Source organism: Rhea americana, unplaced genomic scaffold (genome assembly GCF_003343005.1).
Source record: "Rhea americana isolate MKP2758 unplaced genomic scaffold, rheAme1 scaffold_206, whole genome shotgun sequence".
NCBI lineage: Eukaryota > Metazoa > Chordata > Aves > Rheiformes > Rheidae > Rhea > Rhea americana.
This window is the reverse complement of record NW_028186217.1, coordinates 455,722-479,368: the sequence shown is the minus strand read 5'-3', so window position 1 is coordinate 479,368 and position 23,647 is coordinate 455,722. Positions and strand designations below refer to the sequence as shown.

Genomic DNA, 23,647 nt, shown 5'->3' with positions numbered 1-23,647 from the left:
AYGGATTATTAAGTAACTCCATGCTGATCAAAGCGGAAAAAATAGTTGGTGAAACAGACTTCAAAACTATACCATAAATGTAAATATATGTGGACATTTTAGAATCATACTTCTGTCCCGTAAATGGTAAAGCAAAGGTGTTAAGGACTGAACTTTTTTTTTTTTTTTTTTTTTTTTAAACTCTTGATATTGATTGTGGACACTGACATATTCAACACCCTTCCTGTATGGCAAAAAGCCCAGAACAGAATATTTTCCAGTGTGGTTACTTACTTTATTATGCTTGAACAGAGACTAATATGCTATTTGCTATGGCCTAACTTCCTCTTAATCAGGAATCATTTATCTGCAGTGGTTCTTTGTTTGTAAAATAGAGCTGCCACACCTAAACTATTACTTCAGTATTTTAGAAACACTTACTACGGTGGAACCACAATTCAGAGAAATCTTTATTGTGTTTTGTTGATCTCTGCAAAGTTTTAACTTAWTAAAAGTATTTAAATTGCTACAGCACTTCTGAAATGGGAAGATTTAATTCACTGAATAACTTTAAGCAATGTCTACAATAATGGTATACGTCGATATATTTATATATACGTAGAGATATATATATTCCTACGTATATATAAAAAGTTGCACTAATTATCCTATGAACTTTGTAAGGCACTTTGAATGTACTGCCTGTTTGTGTTTGTTTTTTCCTGTGTCCACAAATCAGCTTAAAGCAACACTTTTATCAAGCAAAAGTGTGTCCTTTGTTCTCTGAAAAAGTCCCTCGTTGAGACAAAATTATCAATCAAAAAATCTATCTATTCATTTTTGGTGTTACAAAATAGCAGGTGCAGAACAAAGTGCCATCTGTGGTGAAACTGAGGTTTCTACAACTTTGTCTATGCTCTTCTGACAAAACTTAGTTTTTGTTTCAGCATGAAATCATATCCCTAATTAGTGTAAGTTAGGACATGCACACACATGTTGCATTTCTAGTARAAGACTTCAATTTTGAATGCACAAAGTCCTAAGACTGTACAACTGCAGCGAAGCTACGTAAGCTTTTAATTTTTTCCTTTTTTTTCATTTTTGCAATAGCTATATGGATTAGATATATTTTTTTCTTTTCCCARTCTGCCTATTTCACTTCTAGAATACTAGAATATTATGAAATTTGCATACTTCTCTGGATAGAAGCRTCTTAGGAAATACTGAAACTGGTTCTATGTAAAACTAAAGCATTAAAATATGTGACTATTTCTGGAAACTGAATCCTGGGGAATACTTGTATAAARGTTTATAGACAGTCTCTCATCTACATTTAAAGTTAAATTTAGTATTTTCACATTATAATAGCATGCTATTACAAATTGGAAAGGTAACATCATAGCAGTAATTTATTTTGAAATGTAAAGCCAGTTAGTTGCCAGCTGTTTCTCAAGATGAAGGTATAGATTTTTGGAATCACTACTACTTTACATGAGCAAACCTTATGCTACTGAATTTAAAATGAATTGCTGCTGACTTGGCAAAATTAAATATATGACTTGATCATTCCTAACTGAATTTCCTGGTTAGCATGTTTTCCTTTTTGGTGAGTGGGCTTAGAGAGAGGAAGGTCTTGCAGGAAAAAGCTTGCTCCAACTTTAAAAACCAAAATGAATGTAGATGTTTTTGACGTGTATCGTTGTACAATTTTTCTTAGTCTTTTCCTTTACAAATGGTTGGTAACAGATTAAGAATGATTGATATGCTTTTGCATGAATAGGAAACCCCRAGAGACTTAAGATTAAATGATTTCCTTGAAATGTTCACTTTTGTTTAACACTTGAACAAAACATTTTCTTGTTCAATAACTGTATTGAACCACGTATTTAATCTGTGTGCTTTACTTTTTTTTTTCCTCTTCATTGTATGCGTACAAAATCCTTTATTTCTCAAGATGTTTTTCATAGGGTTTTTCTGTGCAGAAAACTAAGCAAAAACTTTGGGTTTTGTTGGTATGGAAATGGAGGAGAGAATGCATCCTCTGTAGAGCAAAAGATTTATGATGGATTTTTAAGACTGCTATTTACTAAAATGAGTATATTTTGTTTGGGAGAGTTCTTTGCCAACTCAGATACTGAGCAATTTGCTATGAAGTACTGCATAATCTGTGTAGACATGCAATTTCAACAAGGTATCTGAAAGAACACTTGCTAATTAAACTTTTGGTAACTAGACAAAAATTCAACAGTATCACTTTGAAATCATGCTTTGCATGCATCCAGTGATCAATTAGATGGACAGATATGTATTACTTCTGAGTGGAGGTTGTTCTCTCGCTTTCAGTTGCTTAGCAAGCTGTGTATGAGTGAAACAAAACCTTTGCCAAAATTTTGTAAGTGACTGGAAGAGGCTTTTTTAAAAACACTCTTGCTGTTTTTAATTCCCTGACTTTGAGGTTTACTACTTCAGCCATTTGCAACTGCTTCCATATTCAGTACAATAAAGTCTGAGAAATCTCCTAAGACTCTTATTCTAGGACAAAAAAGATCTTATGCTTCTGTCCCAGATGAAACTGCTAACTCATTTCCTAGATCAAAATTCAGTGTTCTGCTTTATTAATATGAAAGTGTAGGAATTGATTTTTCTTTCCAAAATGTGTTGTTAGAGTTTTGTGGAGAAACCTTGAAAAAGAGCCTACCTAGAACTGTGGGTACCCTTGAAAAATACTGAAATAATTACTCCTTTTGTAACACTTTTATGTTTAGATTACCTGTCTATCTACTCTACAACAACACAATTCTAGTCTACAACTGGCAGAGCAGTATACTTTCTTCAGCACCAATTTAAAACAACCTAATATATTGTAACAGCTTCCAAGGAGATTGATGCCCCCAAAAAGTCAGCAAAGATCTCAAGTGGCTTTCTTGCTTGCTGTCTCTATCATTGCTTATCAGTATATTTTCTATGAATTGATGGTCATTTTCCCTAAGTTTTGATCCCTCATCTGCTAGAGCAGCACTAAAATGTTTTACCAGACTAGTGAACAATGTAGGCATGAAAGTATTAAGAGCTTTAATGGTCTACTGCTGTTGAATACAGAGTTAGATCAGCCAATAATTGTAGCTGTGTCATTTCACATTCTGCAATTACAGTTTTTTACTCTGTCCAAATTTTTTCTTCTGTATTTTGGAAGATGCTGAGATACCGAACACATGCAAATGCAGTGGTGGGTTTGAATGAACTTTTTTTTTTAAAGTGATCTGATATGGTCAGTGAAAAGTTTAATTTTGTCTTGATAGATTCTTGTAGAGGATTTAAATACTGGTTGCTACCGTAAGGTTATTCAGGTTGGAAAAATACGGTATTTAGTGTATTTTTAAGTAGTCCATTCGTAAGTGTGTCTCAGAATGACAGCAGGTAGAAAAGTGGAAGTCTGCATAGGTCAGTCCATGTGCTGGAATTTTTAAATTGAAGGAAGTATAAGTGAACAGCATTTTGTTTGTCGTTTTCTTTGTTTCATGTTTGTATCATATGAAATGTCCAAAACGTAACTACCTTTTTTCTTTAGCATCATTGGACTTTCATAGACAATGGGAGTTGTGCGGCTCTGCACTGCACATTGCAGGTGAAGGAGGAATAGCTAATTCCAGGTAAAATACTCCTTTCAAAAAGCTAAGTATGCTTTCTAAGTCATCAGCTATTCTCATCCACTGTCAAACTACTGGAAGAGGCTCAATTTCAATCATAATCTTTTTCTAGTTAGGAAGACATTCTGTAGTTCCACTTGCAGTTACTTCTGAACATTGCACAAAGTTGGTGATGTTTGCCAACTCAAGCAATTTAGCCTATCTCGGAGGTACTACAACCAGAAGTGTCATCCCGTTCTAGCCCTGCCTGCTTCCACAGCCTGTGTCGGCAGCCACCAAGAACTGGCAGAAGCCAAGAAACCAAGATCCATCACTCGGGATGTCCAGCATGCCCAGTCTTGGTCTGACTTGGTATGTGTGCGCCATTCACAAAGTGCTACAGTGTTGTCTTTGCCACCTTGTGCCGTGGCTGCTGACTCTTGCATAGCTGTAACTGCAAGATCTTCATGTAGCCAGTTGGACCTTCCACCTTCTATAACTTAYCTGTGCTTTGTCAGAAGTTTTCAAATCACAACAGGGCAAGAAGAAGCTAACTTTTATTTTTTTTTAACGCTCTGAATGTAGACTCTTCATTTCCACTCATGTTACTGCGGGAGAAAAATTTCCTAATTCACCAAAATGAAAATTTTGGGTTTCTGCAATATTCTGTCATAGTGAGCTGTGTGTGTGTATATATATATATATATATATATGTATGTGTGTATATATATATATATATGTATGTATGTATAAATATAGAAAGCACAGAATCACTTCTAAACCTTTTTTCTACAATCCAAAAGCTACAAATAACAGGATGGTAATCTTTGTGATCAACCATGTAAACTACATTCCCATTACTTACCTGTATGATATATTTTCCTTAGTGTATACCATATAATTTTGAAAAAAGTAGCTCTGGCCATTGCATTGTAGGCTGTGCATTTCAGAAGACTTGGCAGTATCTTTGGGAAGTGCATGCCTTTGCAGTGGGGCAGTGAGTTTTGCCACCTACGTTCAGGCTTCTAGGATGGCCTTGCAGCATAGATGTTCTTCTGTGAGTTAAAAAAAATAGCTTGTTGTTTTGCAATTCTTTTCCTGTCACTTTCCCCACAGACCAGTACTATAAAACWTAGTTAATTGTGATTTTTGCTTGGGGCAGCTGCTTTTCTGTTACTGACAGCCAGCTTTGTTCAGGAATGCTTCTGTACTAGGGACGTACTCTGCCGCTGCTTTGGAGAAGGAGGCTAGAGAAATTCCAATAGCTTCCTGCCAATAGTATGGTATCTAATAGATAAGCAGCACTGCTGGTATATTGGTATTAGGCATCAGTTCAGAGTAATATTTGCTCTGTCCCTGTTTCCCCAATTTCTCCTGATCAGCCTGTGGCTGATAATTAAATAAAAGATACATAATTTTTGTTGTTGCTTTTAGTTTTTTTTTTTTTTTTTTATGGTTAACATTAATGTAACAGAATTAACATAGGTGATGCATCTCTTGCTGAAAAAAATGTGCCACAACTGCAAAGGGAATTTGAGACATCAGAACTGACTCTGTGGTCTGAAATGAAAGATAAATGATGATTAATCAAGCTGAAGGATGGGGGTGAAGCAGAATGATGTGAGGGAGGCAGTATAAAATGCCATTAGGAAGAAGCATAACTATGAAGGTATGATCAATGCACTTGTAACCAGCTTTGGATTTTTGCATCATGAATTTTTTAATGGAACTTTTTTTTTTACTTTGGATACTTGTATAACTATCTATACTAAGAGGAAAAACTGTTTTTAGAAAGGACTCTGTTGTGCAGGCCACAGAGCAGTCCAGTGCTAAATATAGGTCTCTGCCTCWTTCTGCCAATCAGAACCAAATCCTGTAATTTTCTAGATAGGCATTCTACTCTACTGGATAGACCAAGCTGCCTAAAATCAAGAAATACAATATCAAGTTAGAAAATTAATCAAGGAAAAGACTTCTTCCCTTTTCCTACTGTGATGCTTTCAGTTAAATCTCAATCTTCTTTACTTGTCTGAAATGCTCAAATCTCTAAACTCTGAGGTGATTTTTGGAACTAATAAAGCTTTATTTTCCAGATAGAAAAATTTGAATTTACTCTGGAATTCTCAGGAAGGGTGGGAGAGAAATTGTATAGCTATTTTACTGTTTAAAACAAGTCTACTGTGAAATAAGAAAACCAGTGCATATCTTCCACTTTCCCGTTTTGCTTTTTATCATTTTTCTGCTCTACAAAAATTAGCATTTTTTGCAGCTGTTAAAATTCTGTAATCTTTTAGAGAAGACTTGTCCTGTAATGGTCATTCTTTTAGTTTCAGTGAGAAGCTTTTACTTTTTCCTCTAAACCTGCAGTTGTTTTACACCTGCAAAGTGTAGATTGTAATTGACTTATGATCTGAATGATCATATGGTTCATCTCTTAAACAGCATTAGAACAGAAGGGTAACAAATTAGTTCTAAAAGGTGTATTCCTGTAGATGTTGACAAGCATAGGTTTTATTTTCCCTCTCTTGTGTATCTGATTTCTACTGTTGTAAATATCTTTTCCATTTTGCTTTCTCTTGAATCCTGTGGTATATATTCCTTTTTAGTTGATTCACCTTCTTTAAAAAGGATTTCTAGAATATTTCAAACTGCCTGTAGGGTTTGATAACTCAGTTTCTTCCAGAACACAAAACAACAAAAAGTTGCCCAATGATAACATTCTCCCCTGCTGCAGGAATGCCCATGACCTGGTTTAAAGACTGYAGGAGATGGCACAGGGGTGTGAGAGAGAGCTCAAATAAATGTGTGTTTGTAGCATGTAATAACATTATTCTTGAAAACATTTTTTCTTTTACTAATGCCTCTACCTGTAATGGAAGGCAAATTAATAGAGGTCAGTTGAATGGAAGCAAATAATAGCTGGTACCTGCTTAATTTTATTCATTTGAAAAAAGATCAGTAATAGTTGGAATAACAAATACGCAACTTGAGTCTTGTGTTCAAATTCATAGTTTGTACAAATGACAGTGCTATAAATGATATTGCTATTTAAATATTGATTTAAAAGCAGGGAACAGGAAAGAGCCTTAACCATAGGGTAAATGTTATATATTTTTCACTGTAGGTAAGGAGTGTAATACTGTTAATAATTTTTAAAATAACATGCTCTATAATATATAATATTTTACTTGGAAAAAGCCCCCTCTTGCCACCACTTGTTTCAAAACTTAAGGAGCTTTAGTACATGAATATTTTTTTGAAAATCATGGTATTTCCTGCTAGCATGGCTGGTGAACCAACTTTTAGATGAGYACTTYGTCTATATTCAGATTTGTAAATGGAAAATAAACTTTATTTTTACTTTTCTTTGCTTAACATGCATTTTAACTATTTTATTTTCAAAGTACAAACTGTCTTAAATAGTGACAGGATGCGTATGTACCTCTTGATATAACGTGAAGTTGTATCCCATTAAGACTTGCCRTCAAATTTCAGAGGTTGAATCTTTGCTGTTGGATCCAGTTATGTGTTGTGCAAACCTTCTTACTGTATCCATACTTTCTAGTCCATATATAGGCCTCTAAATTTTATGGTCCAAAGGTTTTGATATTCACAAGACAATACAGGAGCATTGGGTCTCAGGATTAAAAGGATTTAGCTTTAGAATTCYATTTAGAAGAGGCTTTTAATAAAGTGCACATTTAGGACTAAATATGTCCTAAAATGCTTTTTCATGTCTGACTTTGCAGAGCTTTTCTTATATTGAAGCTTGCTAGTATATGCCAACCTAATAAAAGAACTTACTTTCTCTCAAAGGCTATACTGTAAATAAGCAGTTCAGTTGCTCCATCAGCCAAAGATCTGGGCTGCCAGGAGGGAGTTGAGGACCATATCACTCTCCTGACTGATCTGTGGTCTGTGCATTTACTTTGTGGGGAGAGAAAAGGGCTTTTACTATAAGCATGCAACTCTTTCAAAATAAAAAATACTTTATTCCTTAAGGAAAAATATCATACTTGGACTTGCAGATTCCAGATGGCTCTCTATTTCTAGGGTTCTTTGATTACCTGAGCCCAAAACAATCAGTAAGCCATCCTAAGACTACCCTGACAAATGAAACATCTTAAAATTTTGCTTGATAYAGAGGACCAAAAATTGGATTTGATAAGTTCTTATTAATTTAAAACTTAACTATCTGTGCTATCATTAAAGAAATATATTGCATTTAATGACTGCTCTTTCTACTTGCTCTCTGAAGTTCTTGTCAGTGTTTTGTGTTCTAGTCTAAAATATTATTATGAACTCTTAAACTCCCAAGTATTACTCTGTTGATATCTGGATATTTGATTTGTTAAAGATGAAACCCAGTGGTTTCCAAATAATCTTTCCTTGCAATTTGCCTTATTTAAAAAAAAAAGGAGGGGGGGGATGAAGTCAAGTCTATGAAGTTGTTAGACCTGACACTGAATATTTTTAATAGTRCTACTAAATAGTCCATGCTGTTGAACTGTTATTACCAGAACAAAAGCAGAAAAATACTGAATCGTGTTCTATTGATGTCTGTATTTTATGGCAGTAGTGTTAAGTTCTCAGAACAGGTGAAGTTGGAAGGGACCTGTAGAAATAATCTAGTCCAGCCTCCCTGCTCAAGCAGGGCCACCTAGAGCACATTGCATAGGATAATGTCCAGCTGGGTTTTGAGCATCTCCGGAGAAGGAGACTCCACCGCCTCTCTGGGAAGCCTGCTCCGGTGCTCTGTTACCCTCACAATAAAGAWTTTTTCCCTCATGTTCAGGTCGAACTTCCYGTGTTTCAGTTTGCGCCTGTTGCTTCTTATTGCTAGGCGCCACTGAACAGTCTAGCACCATCCCCTTGACACCCTCCCYTCAGACAGTTGTACACGTTGCTAAGATTCCCCCCTCAGTCGTCTTTCCTYCAGGCTGAACRGGCCCAGCTGTCACAGCTGCTCCTCACAGGGCAGATGCTCCAATCCCATCGCTCCATCTGGGGAGCCCACAACTGGACGCAGTACTCCCARATGAGACCTCCCCAGGGCTGAGGAGAGGGGCAGGATCACCTCCCTCGACCTGCTGGCAACACTCTTCCTGATGCACCCCAGGAGACCATTGGCCTCCTTGACCACAAGGGCACRTTGCTGGCTCGTGGTCAATGTGTTGTCCACCAGGACTCCCAGGTCCTTSTCTGCAGAGCTGCTTTCCAGCAGGTCAGTCCCCAGTCTGTACTAGTGCATAGAATTATTCCTCCCTAGGTGCAGGACCCTATACTTGACCTTGTTGAACTTCATGAGGTTCCTCTCTGCCCTGTCAAGGTCCCTCAAAATGGCAGTGCAGCCCTCTTGCTTGTCAGCCACTCCTCAGTTTTGTATCATCAGTGATTTTGCTGAAGGTGTGCTCTGTCCCTTTGTCCAGGTCCCTGATGAAGAAGTTGAACAAGACTGTACCCAGTAGTAATCCCTGGRGGACCCTGCTAGCTGCAAGCCTCCAACCAGACTCTGTGCTGCTGATCACAACTCTCTGAGCTCTGTCTTTCAACCAGTTCTTAATCCACCTCACTGTCCTCTCACCTAGCCTGCGCTTCCTGAGCTTGTCTGCGAGGGTGTAATGGGAGACAGTGTCAAAAGCTTTGCTGAAGTCAAGGAAGGCAACATTCACTGCCCTCCCTCATTTTAGTTCCACATTCTGGATACAAAATGTTTTTTTTCAGGCAGTATTTAGAAGATTAGAATATATTTATTCAATTCRGTTAGCGAGCTCTGAGAAATGTCTGAAAGTACTTGCAATTATTTATATCTTCTGAGAGGGACTGTAGCTTCTATGGCATGTCTTTACCAGACCAGTTTGATGTATGGAGCTTGAATTAGACCTTCAGAAGTTGCTTTTCTCTTCATCAGAGCAGTTTCAGTAAATCAGTGTTGCATCTGCCATTTGGCTCAGTCCTCAACTGGCTTTCTAATGAAGCATTTGCTCATGAAATCAGTGCTACCTAGGCTTTATAGGGAACTGCTTAGAGACAGTCTCATTGGAAAAGTTAGGAGAGAAAATTTTCTCTCTCTGCTGCAAGATAATTCTTGTTTTCGGAGTGGCCTCTTATTAGCCTGGTACTGCGATGTCTTTCTTGCATTGCAGTGAAGCCCCCAGAGCTAGAGCTGTTAGAGGTGCGAGAGGTGCCTGCAGGCACAGGGAGTGTTGGTGAAGCGCTCTTTCTTCTACTGAAAAGGTGTTTAAACTGCAAGAAGCAGAGAGTTCTTCTGGGGTCCATTTATGAAAATAAAGTATTTAAGTTTCCCTTCTGTTTAACGTAAGTTGTAAAAAATAGTGCATGTTAACTATAATCCATGACTGAAGTGACTTCTGTAACATGGCAAGGCATGTAACTACTATTTAATACAGTCACATGATATACATTCAGAAAATAAAGCTTATTAGTAATTTACTCTTTAAAATTAAACAGATACTTCTGTGCTATATAGGACTTTGATATAATACTTGGTCTAATATTTATCAAATTCTTAAATTGTATAATGTATCTGTTTGTAAATAGTATTAAACAGTTTATTTAACATTCAGTGGATGCGGAACACCAATTTGAAAAATAATATCATTGCTCTGATAGAATCCTTTTTTATCGTTAATAAAAGCTAGCTATAAAGTAAAAGGTCTCTCTTATCCCTTTGTAACATAGTACAGATTTTAAAATATTCTGTTTATAGAAATTCTTTATAGATTTTAATAACAAATATTCTGGGTAGCCACTTGTATTTCCTATGTTTTATTCTGAGCTTTATTTTCTAAAAGCCAATAGTTATAAGAGAAGAAGGGTTAATACCTTTGACCAAAAAATAAAAYAAAAACTGAAATCAGAAAGGTTGAAAGAGCATGTCTCTGCCCTCAGCCATTTTGAAATAATAAATTTTAAAATTTTAAATACACAAGTCACAACATAGTGTAGTTTAGGATTTGAAGTTTTGCAACTGGAAAGCATAGAATATAATATTTTTCAGTACACCTCTGTTACAGATGATAATGAGGAATGACTTCATAGACTCCGATTTATTAGGCTGTGGCAACAATACTTAAATACCAAATACTTAAATTGCAGGAYGAATAAAAAACACAGATGCATGAACACTGTTTTCCTTTTTTAACAGATGATAAGGTAGTATTTGCATGAAGCATTGATTTAAAGAACCATTAAATCCCCACTTTAATCTTCTAATAATTTATTCCACTAAGGAAGATTCAAAACAAGAAACTGATTGCTGCAGACTTAATCCGCGCCCATATTTTAACATCAAGAATGCTTTTCTTTTTATTTTGAAATTTCAGGAGCTCCAATTTCAAAGACTTACCAGAGAACTGGAAGTGGAAAGGCAAATTGTGGCTAATCAGCTAGAAAGATGTAGGCTTGGAGCAGAATCACCAAGTATCGCCAGCACAAGGTACAAGTCCTAATGACTTTACTTTCATATGTCCCATAAATTAAAGGGCTTTTTAGTGGTGCTTATGTCTTTCATATATATGTATATGTACATATATATATATATACACACAAAGACATACATGCATATACACATACATATGAACGCACATATATATACACGTTCATACTGATAGCTGTTCACCTTTCATTAGTATCTGAAGTATAAAAAGAAGTAGATTTGCTGTAAAGAGTTATGAGAGTGTTAAAAAGGCCTCTCTAATTATTGATTGCATTTTCAGTAGTGTGTATGTAAAGCTTTAATTTTGCTTTAAGTTTGCTAAGGTTTGTTTTTAAGATTCAGCCCAATAAAAATGTGGTAAGTTTATAAATATTTGTATCAAAGTAACAGTACTATTTAAATGAAGTAAGCTTTACAATATTGTTTTTTCTGTATTATCTAGATTAATTATCTGACACTTTCAAAGTACTTTCTGTTGTTAAATTTGTTTCAGGGAATATCTTGTTATATGCATGTTGTTAGCATATTTTAAAAATTGCAGAACATATCTAATATATTTAGCATGCAGCAACAATAACTATAGCAACATATTTTATTAATTTTTAACTGCAGGTAGTATACTGGCTTTTTTTGTTATTGTTATTATTACTGTTATTTCCTTAGCAGACTTTTTAACTCTAAATGTGTTCGAGTGGTTATTTGTCTGAAAGATATTAAATGACTGGTAGCTCTTGAATCTGAAAATCTTGATAATAATGTAATATCTTCTCTTATGAAACAATTGTACCTGCATTTTAGGTTATGACAAACCCCGTACATACACAAATATATATACACCTTTATATTTTTACATATATTTATATATAATATTTTCTAAAAATTATTTTCATAAATAGTGTTTGTCTCTGTTCTTTTAGCAATACATTTAGGTATCTTTTTGAATTGTGGYAATAACAAATATTTCTGCAAATTAAATGGAAAGCTGTTCCTGCAAAAACTTAAGAAAAAGGAGACAATTATTAAAGAAAAAAATCTGGTGTACCAGCTAACAGATTTTTTAAAACTTCAAACTACTTGATCTGAGTTGTCATTTGACAATATTGTTATTGGCATGAGAACTCTTCTACCTGAGAAATTTTGAAATACTCAAGAATATTATTTGATAAAAATGACTTTTATACCCTCCTGCCTGCCTCTACCTTCCATTTTGCCCCTTCTGTCTTCCCTCTGGACCAAAATATTCCATAGCTGTTGTTCCAATGTTGCTTTAAAACCTAAAAAAAAGTTAAGACCTGATAAAAGTATAAGATACAAGCTTCAGTTGTTATTATTTATGTCTCCAAGTAGCTCTCAGTCCTTAATATCCAATTTCAATTAATTTGCCTGAGCAGTATAAAAGAAAAACAAATTTTCTACATCCCAATCCTGCAAATTTCACATACAGAGAAGACCAGAGTTATCTTATCCCCTAAACAATCTAATAGTCAGTGCAGTTTTTGAAATAATATGCAATTATCAGTCTATACAATACATTAGAGATAGTATAGTTGTATCAAATACTGTCATTTACCAAGGTGGAAAACATAATTTACAGCATTTGTAAATATAGAGTAATTTCTGCTTTTGGTGGCTTTCTTACAGCTAAATGACTCTTACTTGTGTAAAAGAGGTAATGAAACTCTAGGGGAAGAAAACATTAATACCTGAATGAAGTTATTTTGTTACCTATGTTAGCATGTGTAAATTTGTGAGTCTAAATAGACTCTTCAAGCACGTGTTTTCAGGGGCCATAAGTTTTCCATAGTTACTGATAAAGTACTTCATAGACTTAAAATAAGATCTAATCATATTCTTAATTCTGCTATATTCTGCAACCCTATTCATATTTTCTGAACTTTTTTATCCCAGCTAGATGTAGTCCTGTGCCAATGATAATGTGCTGTGTTACAACTACAGAGGGCAGCTGGGTTAAAACTCAGATCTGGACAATATGCTCTGAGAGATGTGTGTCTTTGGTTAATTCTTTGACTGATTATCCTTTAATGTGCATATACTTTCTAAGAGACGTATGAGAAGCTGAAAAAATCTGTATTTGAATATGAGATACTTCCATTTCTTCACCATTGCTTTCCATGGAGCTGGATCTAAGGGAGAATCAAGTAAGGTAAAAACAACAGCTTAAATGAGGAGTGTCAGAGTGGACACAAATACAACAGCAAAATTTACAGCCATAAAAATTTCTTCTCCCAAACTCGGTGATGCAAATGTTTTGGTAAGGCTGACAAAAAATTAAGTAAGGGGGCACCTGAGGCATAGAGAAGGTTGGAAACTGAATGCTGTCTTGAGGATTGACTGGAGAAAGCTAACAGCCTACGCAAAGAAACACCGAGGCACTGTGCATTCAGGAAGCAAGATGATCTATTTTTCCTAGCCAGCTACTACATCAGTCTGCCCTGAGAGGGTCTTAGAGGAAAGAAAAAAGAAAGAAAGAATAAAAGAAAGGAAAACAAGTGAAATTGAAGTATAGGAGGCATAAGCCTTTTTATTTTTACCCTTTGTACAGAATTTCTGTTCCTGAGGAGATCAGCAATGCTTTGATACAAAAGATAGCGCTTTAACCTCCTCATGCTTGCAGGTTAAATGGCAGGGCTTTAAGTACGCTATCTCTCCCCTTAACACAGTTAAAAACATTTGAGAGCATAAGACTTTTGGAGGTCCAGCTGAAGCTTTTGTTGACCTCAGTGGTGTGGTAACGCTTCTAATTTACCTGCTCATAAACCAGATCTCTGCAAGCAAATGTTGACTTGGAGGTAGTGCTGCTCATACACACGGGTGCTGACCCAGAGTCACAGGTACCTCTGGGGCAGCATGAGCCTGTCTCAGTTGGCATGGCTTTGGCTTTAGGCTGGGTTAGAGAGCTGTTTGAGCCAAAATGTAAAATAATAATAATAAAATTCCCAGTCTATGTTTCAGCCAAATCATTTCTCTGAGCCAGCTCATTGCCCATGTGAGCAAGTGCCAGTTAACGGGAAGTGGTGGGCACAGCTGATGGGAGAATGGGGAAATACAACATCAACAGCTTAGATCAACCTAGTACATTTAGCTTCTCCATGGGTCTTGGTGGCACTGAGCCAAACGTCAACAGTGTGGAGTACAGGCAGGACAAATGTGATAGTCCAYGGGTATGCGCCTGGGTAGATCTGTCTGGAGGAAGGCCACAGGTGATCAGACCATCATCCACGAAGCATCCCAAGGAGGACTCTTGTTTCAGAGGCACAGATTGTTCTGTTAACTGCTGGAGTTCTCAGGAAATGTGTGCGCTCTTTTTGTTTTAAACAGGGTGGATTTRCTAGTTAGCAGTAAGCATCCATGGGAGGAAAACATTCCTGTTCTAGTCTACCATGCATAGTGACTACAACTGGACTTTAATGATAGTGATAGTTTTATGGAAATTTGAGCTGGCCATATAAAAGAGTGGCTTGGTTGACTGTCCGTCAATATTTGGAAAGCAACACTCCTTCGATTATTTTGTCTTGTGACAATAATAAAAATTTTTCTAAGCCTAGAAAAATTAATTAGCACAGTGCTTTGCTTGACTGACCTAAACCAGGTCTTTAGCATTTCTGTTAYGTGAAATAAATACCTCAAAAGCATTCTTTTATAGTTAGTAGCCTATAAACCACTTGACATTTCCTTATGTTTAACAAATTCAAAATGATTTATTTCAAAGCAGAACTAGTTAGAATTAATCACTTTACCTGCTAATAAATAGAATCATAGGATCAGTAAGGTTRGCAGGGACCTCTGGAGATCATCTAGTCCAGCCCCCATGCTCAGCAGGGTCACCTAGAGCATGTTAGGCAGGGTTGCATCCAGGCAGCCCTTGAATATCTCCAGAGAAGGAGACTGCGCAACCTTTTTGGGCAACCTTTCTGCAATATTTCTGCATGGTCTTCCATATAGTGAAAAGTCTTCCTGATGCAGTAGGACAAGAACTGGCCATCGAAGAACATACTTTTGGTTTAGGTTTGTTATTCTGTTGCCCACCTGTTTTTCAGCCAAGTTGTAAATGCGAGAACATGCAGGAATAGCTGACTGTTTTGCTGCTTTAAGACGAGTGTGATGGATGAGTACAATAAGCAGATCTTCAGATCCTAAGGCATTATAATATAGTGAGTGGAGAAAGAAGCAGTAGGTCAGAGGTAACTCAGAATTCCAGTGTGTCTTTATTTAGTTTATCAGTAGGTTACTTGCCTGTTAAAATTATTTCCTCTCATAGTTCTTTCATAAATGGATAATCCCCTTAGCCCTTCTAAGATCTTTAATGACATCCCATACACTTTCAAACCTCTTAAGAGACTGAAATGACTCAGGATAATGTCAGTGTTATACATAATTAAACATTTCACGTGTATTATACGCTACAAGTTTGTAGATGGCTAGAAAGAGCAGTGTGAGGTTCCAGTTATATCTGTTGACTTCTTGTTTCATCTTATAGCATGCACGTGTTTCCCTAGAAAGAAGCAAGCAGCCTCCCACTCCACATTGCAGTCGACTTGAAATCAGTAACGTGACTGATTCAGATTTGGTTCCAGACTGGCAGGCACGTTGCAGCACTTGCTGGTGCAGACGAGTGTCTATAGGTATCGAGGTTCAGCAGTCGTACTCTCATTTTGTTAAAGAGTGCCTCACCCTCGCAAGTGGGAGTTGGTTGTTTGACCTTCACACAGTGAACCCTTCTTACTGTTTTCACAAGTTATTGTATCTAAGTTGTCAAAACTGAAGATTGTTGGGAACCAAAAGGTTCATATTTATTAATTAAGTTGTAAAATACTCCCTTCAGATGCTTGTCACAGAGATTCTAACAAAGGAAAGCAAAATGACGTAAGTAGCACAGTAGACTTTTATCTTTTAAAGAATGCAGGTCCTTTTGGCAGTGTAGTAAACAGTCAAAAAATATTTTAACATTTCAAGTACTGACTGGACAAGATGGAGATCCTTAGAGGCATCATTCCATTTGGAGCAGTTCATTTAAAGAAGTCTTTGAAAGGCCATTTTTAGTTACTTCTGATTGTCATTCTGATCATAAAATTTCTGCCACAAGCCAGCTTCATCTGGGATGTAAGAAGATTAGGTGCAGTTTCTGCAGTAAAGAAAAATAATCTAGAGAGATTCAGTAAAATATTACTAATTGAGCATTGATAATTTTCTGTGGAATTTAGTATGTTTTGCATTTTATGCTTACATACACATTGCTTATGTAACAGCAGAATGTTTATAAAGAGCATAGATAGAGTAAATGGTTTTGCTTGAGATAAAGCACACCATTGGGTTAACCTGGGTGACTTCTGCTCCATTTGCGGGGCTGTAACGTCTGAGACGTCTCCAGGCTCTGCGGCAGCCCCCCGCTGCAGGCGTTCCACCGCAGGCAGCAGCACCCTCCTTCCTGAGGGGTGTTCCCAGGGAGCCGCTCTGGCTAAATTACTCTTACAGAAACTGGTTAATTTTGTTCATATAATARCAAATATTTCCAATATTTCAAATAACATTTTTGAAATTTCTTGCATATATTGTAATATATGATGTCACCAAATTTTCATGGCTGATTATAATGTCCATAAAAACTAACCTTGTAAGCAGTATGTGCTTTTTGAAGTGGGGAAAAAATCACAGTAATTTAAATGTTTATTAAGCTAATATTCATACTGATATTTTGGAAAAAAAAAAACAAACAGCTGCAATAAATATAAAATGTAAATATGAAAAGATATAATTAATCATCTTTGTTGCAAGGCTAAATGCACAATAAAAGCAGAGATAAAATGTGTCTCATAGTGTTTAGTAAAATATGAATAATTTTAAATCAGGATGTCCTAGCTGAACATTGTAGAGCTATTGGAAGAACACTTTTTGGCACTTAAATAAATATTCTATTTATCCAGGAAATTTAGAGGGAATAATAATTAGATTATTAGTAGCTAGCTAGGAACTATTTGCTATGTTAGATGAAACAACTGGTCCTCAGGTTCCCTGACAGAGGCTGGTACTAACCATTGCTGGGGAAGAAACCATCTCTGTTGCAGAGTGAATGAATGTCCTTTTGTTAGAAATTGGTCCATGCCACGATTGTTTTAGGCTTTATAGTTCTTATTTAGTATGTTTTAAAACCTCTTTAATCTAACAAGAGTTTCTATTCTCTGTATTATAAAAAATAATAGATAAATAACTGGATTTTATCTTACTACATTTTAAAATGTAATCGTATCTTTTGACCTCAGTTACAGAACTTACAGTGGATTGTGGTGTTTTGTTTGTTCTTTTGTTCCCAAAACCATCAGTCTCACTGATTGTCTCCTCCTCTCTCTATATCATTTGATTACGCTATATATTTTAATATGCTCTTAGAATTATCTTAGGAAATTAACTCATTTCTTCTTATCTTCTGTTCCTGCTGCTTCCTTGGTAGAAAGGACAACCAGAACAGGGCAATTAGTTTACATAACAACATCAGCAAATTTTCAATATTTTTTTCATGTTCTCTTCACAACATAGTATTTATTGGCTTCTTTTGATTATACCTACATGTTAGACAGAAGTTACCATTGGCACATTTCCTTCCATGTTTATACAATTTCTTATTTGCTGCAGGGGATTGTAGATTTTTTTCAGGTTTTGGGGCAGTCCTGTGAATGAGAATAGCAGTAAAAGTGATGCTTATAGATACTTTGATTAGTGGTTAAAGTGAACATGCAACTTATGGCGTATCAGCTCTTACTAATATTCCTTTCTTTGCCTGTAACCTCTTATATTTTTTATCATAATACTTTCTATACGGCTATCTTCTTTAATTGTTATCAAGTCATTAATAAAATAGTATCATCTACAGATCTCAGTACTCTATGCAAAGTTAGTTAAACAACTCATTCCAGTACAAGTTCCAGGAATATTCTACAGATATCTTTTGTCATTTTAAAAATATAAAGTATATTTTTATATTAGCTATTTTCTAATCTTACAGAAATATTTTTCTTAATTTGACATGAGTAGTTAGTTACCTAAGTGACTCTCTGTCATAGACTTTGTCAGAAACCTTTGAAAATGCAAATAAAAAATGAATAGGGTTGCTGTTCTTTTTTCTCTTTTGAGCCAGTCAGAGAATTTTAGTAGATTAAAGAGGCAAGTTGGTCTTTTCCTAAACATATTTTGGCTTGCTTCTATCATAAAATATTAAGTGGTATATTTCTACTTTTAATTAGTTTCAGTTAACTAATTGAAAGTTCAGATATCCAATATATTCAGTATTGATACTGTACACTTTAAAGGTAGCACCAGAACAATAATTGCTTTTAAAGGAGAAATGGYGTATTTTACTAGTAGTAAATCAATCACTTCCTTAAGTTCTTTCCATATTCTTTTCTGTGTCTTTAAATAGTTTTTAGCACTAYCTTTTTTAATATTTTAATCTCCAGTGAAGAACTGCTTAGGGGAAAAGAAGACTCCTCCCTCCCCCCTCCCCCATCAACCTCTCGGGTTGCTGGATACTGTATTTCTGCTTTGACACTTCACCTGTGGCACTCAGGCAGCATCAATTGCTCGTTTAAAATTACAAGATATGCTGTTGTTCTGTCTTATGTCCACAGAAATTTACAAATAAAGTGTTAATTTTATTCTTTTGCATGTCTACATTGAAATAAGTGAAATTTGCCAAATTTCTTGTTATAGCTCTGGTGTTCCTGTGTTTTAGTTTGTTTTCTGTTTCTGTGGGCCTGATTGGCTTTTAGTCAAAGTTTTTTGAATGCCAGTAGAATTGAAGAGTTTGGTTTGGTTTTTATGCAGTTTGGTTGCAGATGTTCAAATAGAAAAAAACAAATTGTCGAATGACAGTGCTGATAAATTTGAAGAGAGCAATGACTTAATATTGACTTCAACTGCATGTATAAATACTTGTTACATTATCCAATAGTAATAGACCAGGCTATGAAATAGTATTATTATTTTTGGCGTGCAAGAAATGTAAATTCACAGTAGAGATTGAGATGTATTARATTACCATGTCAGCTGAATTATGGTAACTGTCCGTATGAGCGCTCCCATGCTGTGGCATGTGCAARATAGCTTAAACTCTCTAACAGACAATTGCAACAGATCAGCTAGTATGTGTTAACTTGCCAGCCTCTGATAATTTTCAGAACATTGAAACTCACCAAAAGGAGAGCAAGAATCGTGGTGGTCACTATGGCATGCTGTTTAGCTGTAGTAATACTTAAAGAGCTGTTATTTTTTTCTGGAGATAGGGAAATACACAGACACCTGTGTTTCAAATTAGTTATTATTGCAGTACCAGTAGGTAGACAGTGTGATGGATGTTGTATCAATACTGTTGTGCTATCGCAGTGGCAACTGCAGGAGCGATCGGACAGCGTAGACCTTCGCACACAACAGAGGTTTGGTCGCGTCTCGGTCTGCAGACTCCAACTGCAGCGGTGGTCTCCCYAGGTCTGCCCAGGTTTGGGCAGAGCTTTCCACATACGCATTTCTAAATTCTTCTCCAGGACACWCTCACTTGCTTCTGTCAGCTGAAAACGCCTCCTGACGAGTTGTCGGGCCACTTGCCCTTTCACAGCTCCGCAGCAGAGCCGGTCTGTCTCGCGTGGGACATAAAGTGGCCGTGGTACCTTGTGCAGTGTCTAGCGGAGTGGGGACAGAAGTAGGCATCTGAGTGAAATCAAGAAGATGATTTTGAGTCTTCAGCTTTTCTGAGAGCTGTCCTAAAGTTTAGTTAAAATATTTGTGAAAAACTCCATTCACTTCTATCAACAAAAAATAGCAAAAAATACGAAATCTCATTATACTGATTTTGATAGTTGCCAGTTACTTGTGATGTTGCATGATACGGAGTTTAATATATGCCACTTTATTGGAAAAACCCCTCTGCAATTACACAAATATTGAAGCCTTCATAGTGCGTAAAATCATAAATCTGTTCTTGGTGGAGGTATTTAAAATGAAAGATAAAGGACAGGGGAAACAATATATTCAGTCTGTAACAGGCACTTCGCAAATTTTAACTGACAGCTGCTGGAGCAACAGCATGAATCCCCATGAAGAAACCATTTGCCACTGGGTGTCTGATAGAATAGATATCTTCCAATGAAGAAAGCTTAGCCAAATAATAAACTAAAAAATATTAAAGCAAAATGTGTGAAGTACATAAATTTTCAACAAAATTTGTATATTTTGCTTTTTATAGCTTTTCACCATTTTAGAATAACTTAATATATTTAATATATAAAATATATTAAATAAAATAATACCTCTTTTTTTTCCACTGTTGCCCTTTTTTTGATGACAACAGTGGTGTATGCAAGTGGTCAATATAAATGTAGATGAAAATTGCTAATTTTCTTTCATGAATATTGTTTAAATTGTAGAAATATATTTCATCTTTTGGAATATTTACTAAGACAATAGGCTTAAATTGTCAGGTCATGCAGTATCTGCAAAAGATGTATGTAGCAACAAGGGTTTAGGGTAACTCTCCTCCAGCTCAGAAGCTGCACATCATAATTGTGATAGCTAATTTTTTTCAAAGAGGATACTGCTTAAAATATCTTAGCAAAAATAAAAAAAAATCTGTAGCTTTTTACTATTGCTGCAGTAGCTTTGCCATCTTGTACACAGATACTGTCAGTGATGTGACTATGAGCTTGACCAGCAGCTGGTCTGGGCTTTGGAGGGTGGTCGTGTCATGAGCTTTTGTGGCCGCGGGGCTGAGACRGAGGAGAGCTGGAAGCAGTCCCTGCTCCTGCCGTAGGCTTGCTCGGTGACTTTAAATTGCTTCATTTTGTGTACCCCAACTGCACGCCCGCAAAATGGGTTTGTGAATGTTGACCTCCTTTCCTAACTTTGAAATGCAAAGCTGACAAGTGTTTGTGAGAGACCTGTCTCTTGGAGAAGGTAAACTGATACTAGTGATATTAGTATGTTTTGTGTCTAAATAATTCTAAACCAAAATCTTTCAGTTTATCAAATTCTTCTTCCACACTGGTGGCTAGTTCAATTATATATCTAAGACATCAGCTTTGAAATAAAACTGTAAGAGCTGGTAAAAAAATAWAAAAAAGGGGGAAAACTGACAGATACTTAGGAAATAGAAGTGAGGGGCAGGGGGAAGCCAACAGAAAGATCCTGAAAGGGAGTGAATAGATTTATTTCAGAGAAGTTGACATGCACAAAACACTTTCAGCTACYGAGTATTTATGCTAGTAGCTAAAAAAAACTCAGTGTGTTTCAGGGTTTGTGTTTATGCATACTTAGTGCAGAACTAGTTTTGCTTGCCTTATTCTTTATTACCTTGCAAAGGAGATTGAGAAGGAAAGAGAAAATTCCTTTCATGTAAATACGTGGCTCTATGTCTGATGTTTTATCTATTCTTTCCTTCCATATGATTTAATACATAAATATTGTACTGTAATAATATTTTATCTCTTCTTTATTTCAAAACTATACACATTATAACAAACTATTGTGAAAGAAAAGTATCATTTCTACATGTCTACCATACTAATCTAATTCTTAAGGATAAAGACATGCTAAAATTAAATATTTTTAGAAGTGCTGTGCAGCATATATGGACTGTTTAGATTACACATTAATATCAGGAAGATACAGCATGACAAGTTAAATTAGTGACTGCAGAGCTTCTCAGTGGTAGGGTAGTATTTGACTACTTTGTTTTTTAATGCAAGAATGGAATAAAATGCATTAGTTAGGCTTATCAAAGCTGAAAAATTTGGTAACTTTAGAAAGTGAGGTGAAAAAACCTAGATAATTAAGTCACGAGGTGGTATACACTGGACTTCTTACACAAAAATAATTTATTAGGAATTAAGTTAAATCAATTTCTTAACTGACTTAATTGTTTATAGAGTAGTTTTCTATTTCTGGCCTGTAGTCAAGGCAACTCTTATCTTTCATAAATCCTGTATGTATAAAAAAATTCATTTATCCAGATATGTCTGATAGATACATTTTTATGTTTGCATGTATATATGTATGTATTATATATAAAGTTTATATTATATACATATTAAAATGTATAATATTTGCATATATATATTTAAATCATATATGCAAGAATAAAGTATTTCTACATGCTTAACACTTTTTTTTGCCAGCAGTTCTGAATGGTGTCAACACATTATATAAAACTGAGTTTCTTTAAAGTCAGAGAAAGAAAGCAACAGGAGGTATAGTTTGTATAATTTGATGTTCAGGTAGCATTAAGWATCTCAGACCAGTATTCACAATATCTGGCAAATAGCCTTTATATTTCTTCATTTTAGTGGAGCAAAGTATTAATGAATACACTTATAGTAATTGATTAAGAACCCACTGTGTCTTGATGAGTTTACTCAGTAAAGATCATACACAATAAAGTATGCATGTAGATTGACTAACATGCAAAACTCAGTTTTGGATAATTAAAATTTGTTCACTTTTATACAAATTCTGTGGAATTCAATATCAATTTTGGTATAATTTTTCTCCTGAATTTTGAGAACAGAAATAGTTTTAAAGGTTGTAATAAGATAAGTATGAAGTTCAGCTTGTAAGCTAAAAGCTGATGAAGTTTCATGAAATTTTCTTTGGCATGTAGTTACAATCCCCAAGTATGCTGAAAAAACATTCAGAAGTTAATGCAGTAGTTGCGTTCAGTGGGTGATGTAGTAAAAGTCAAAAATACCTTTAACTTAAATTGAAAGGATTTTATCCCAAGGCCATGCAAAAATTGAGGTTTGTCTACTTCTGGAATAACCAGGTGAGGGTAGTATAGTTTCTTCAGTGCAGAGCTCCACGTATGTCTAGATGCTTCTGTTTTTCTGCAGGACTATTCAGCTTGTGTACTGGGTTCATTTTTTGTGGAGAACATTACAATAGTTTAAGAAACAGGTCTTGTTGCCTTCCATCAGCTGGAGGCTATGACCTTTTCTGAAATGCCTTAGCAGGTTCTGTGTTGTGCCAAATCTGGGCTGATTTTAGTCCCAATTTAAAGTATATTACTACAGATGGTTTAAACTAATCCAGCTGACTTTGCACTGGAATGGAACGACAGAACTCACGAAGTCACAGAACCTGCTGATCATATGCATATGGCCATTTGGGAAGTTCTGCTGTATGCTTTACTTGAGTCATCACACCTCGAATAAAAAGAGCATATCATAAATCACGCTCTTACCTGTTGTACTGCAGATAGGATATGCCTCTTGATGATTTGCAATACAGTAAATTACAAAGCATTCCCTGTGTTCAATACAAAATAAAAAATTAAATACCCAAAGGTTAAATTTTGGGGTGTAAGGTGCTGCTGTGTGTTATTTACATGGAGTATCAGAACTTGGTCTACTGTTATTATACAATTTTCTATGCTTTGTTTTGAAAAATAATCCAAACTAGCCACTTGGTTCAGGTTCATTTTTTGACTTTCTTTTTTATTTGTTTCTTTTCTTTCTGCAGCTCTACTGAGAAATCATTTCCGTGGAGATCATCAGGTATGGGGTTTTTTTGTTTGTTTGTTTGTTTG

General features: G+C 35.7%; 1 protein-coding gene across 5 annotated transcripts in view; it reads left to right on the top strand.

Moving 5' to 3' along the window:
• Nucleotides 1-23,647, top strand: part of PKP4 (plakophilin 4) — an 82,217-nt gene that overhangs the window by 12,908 nt on the left and 45,662 nt on the right. For 3 of the 5 annotated variants that reach the window (XM_085304318.1, XM_085304316.1, XM_085304317.1), the window contains exons 3-4: nt 10,952-11,064; nt 23,581-23,615. In XM_085304318.1, coding sequence (XP_085160444.1) covers nt 10,952-11,064; nt 23,581-23,615 — 148 coding nt within the window. Of the gene's footprint in view, nt 1-10,951; nt 11,065-23,580; nt 23,616-23,647 lie in introns of those variants that run through there. The other 2 variants (XM_085304319.1, XM_085304320.1) reach the window with 1 other exon arrangement.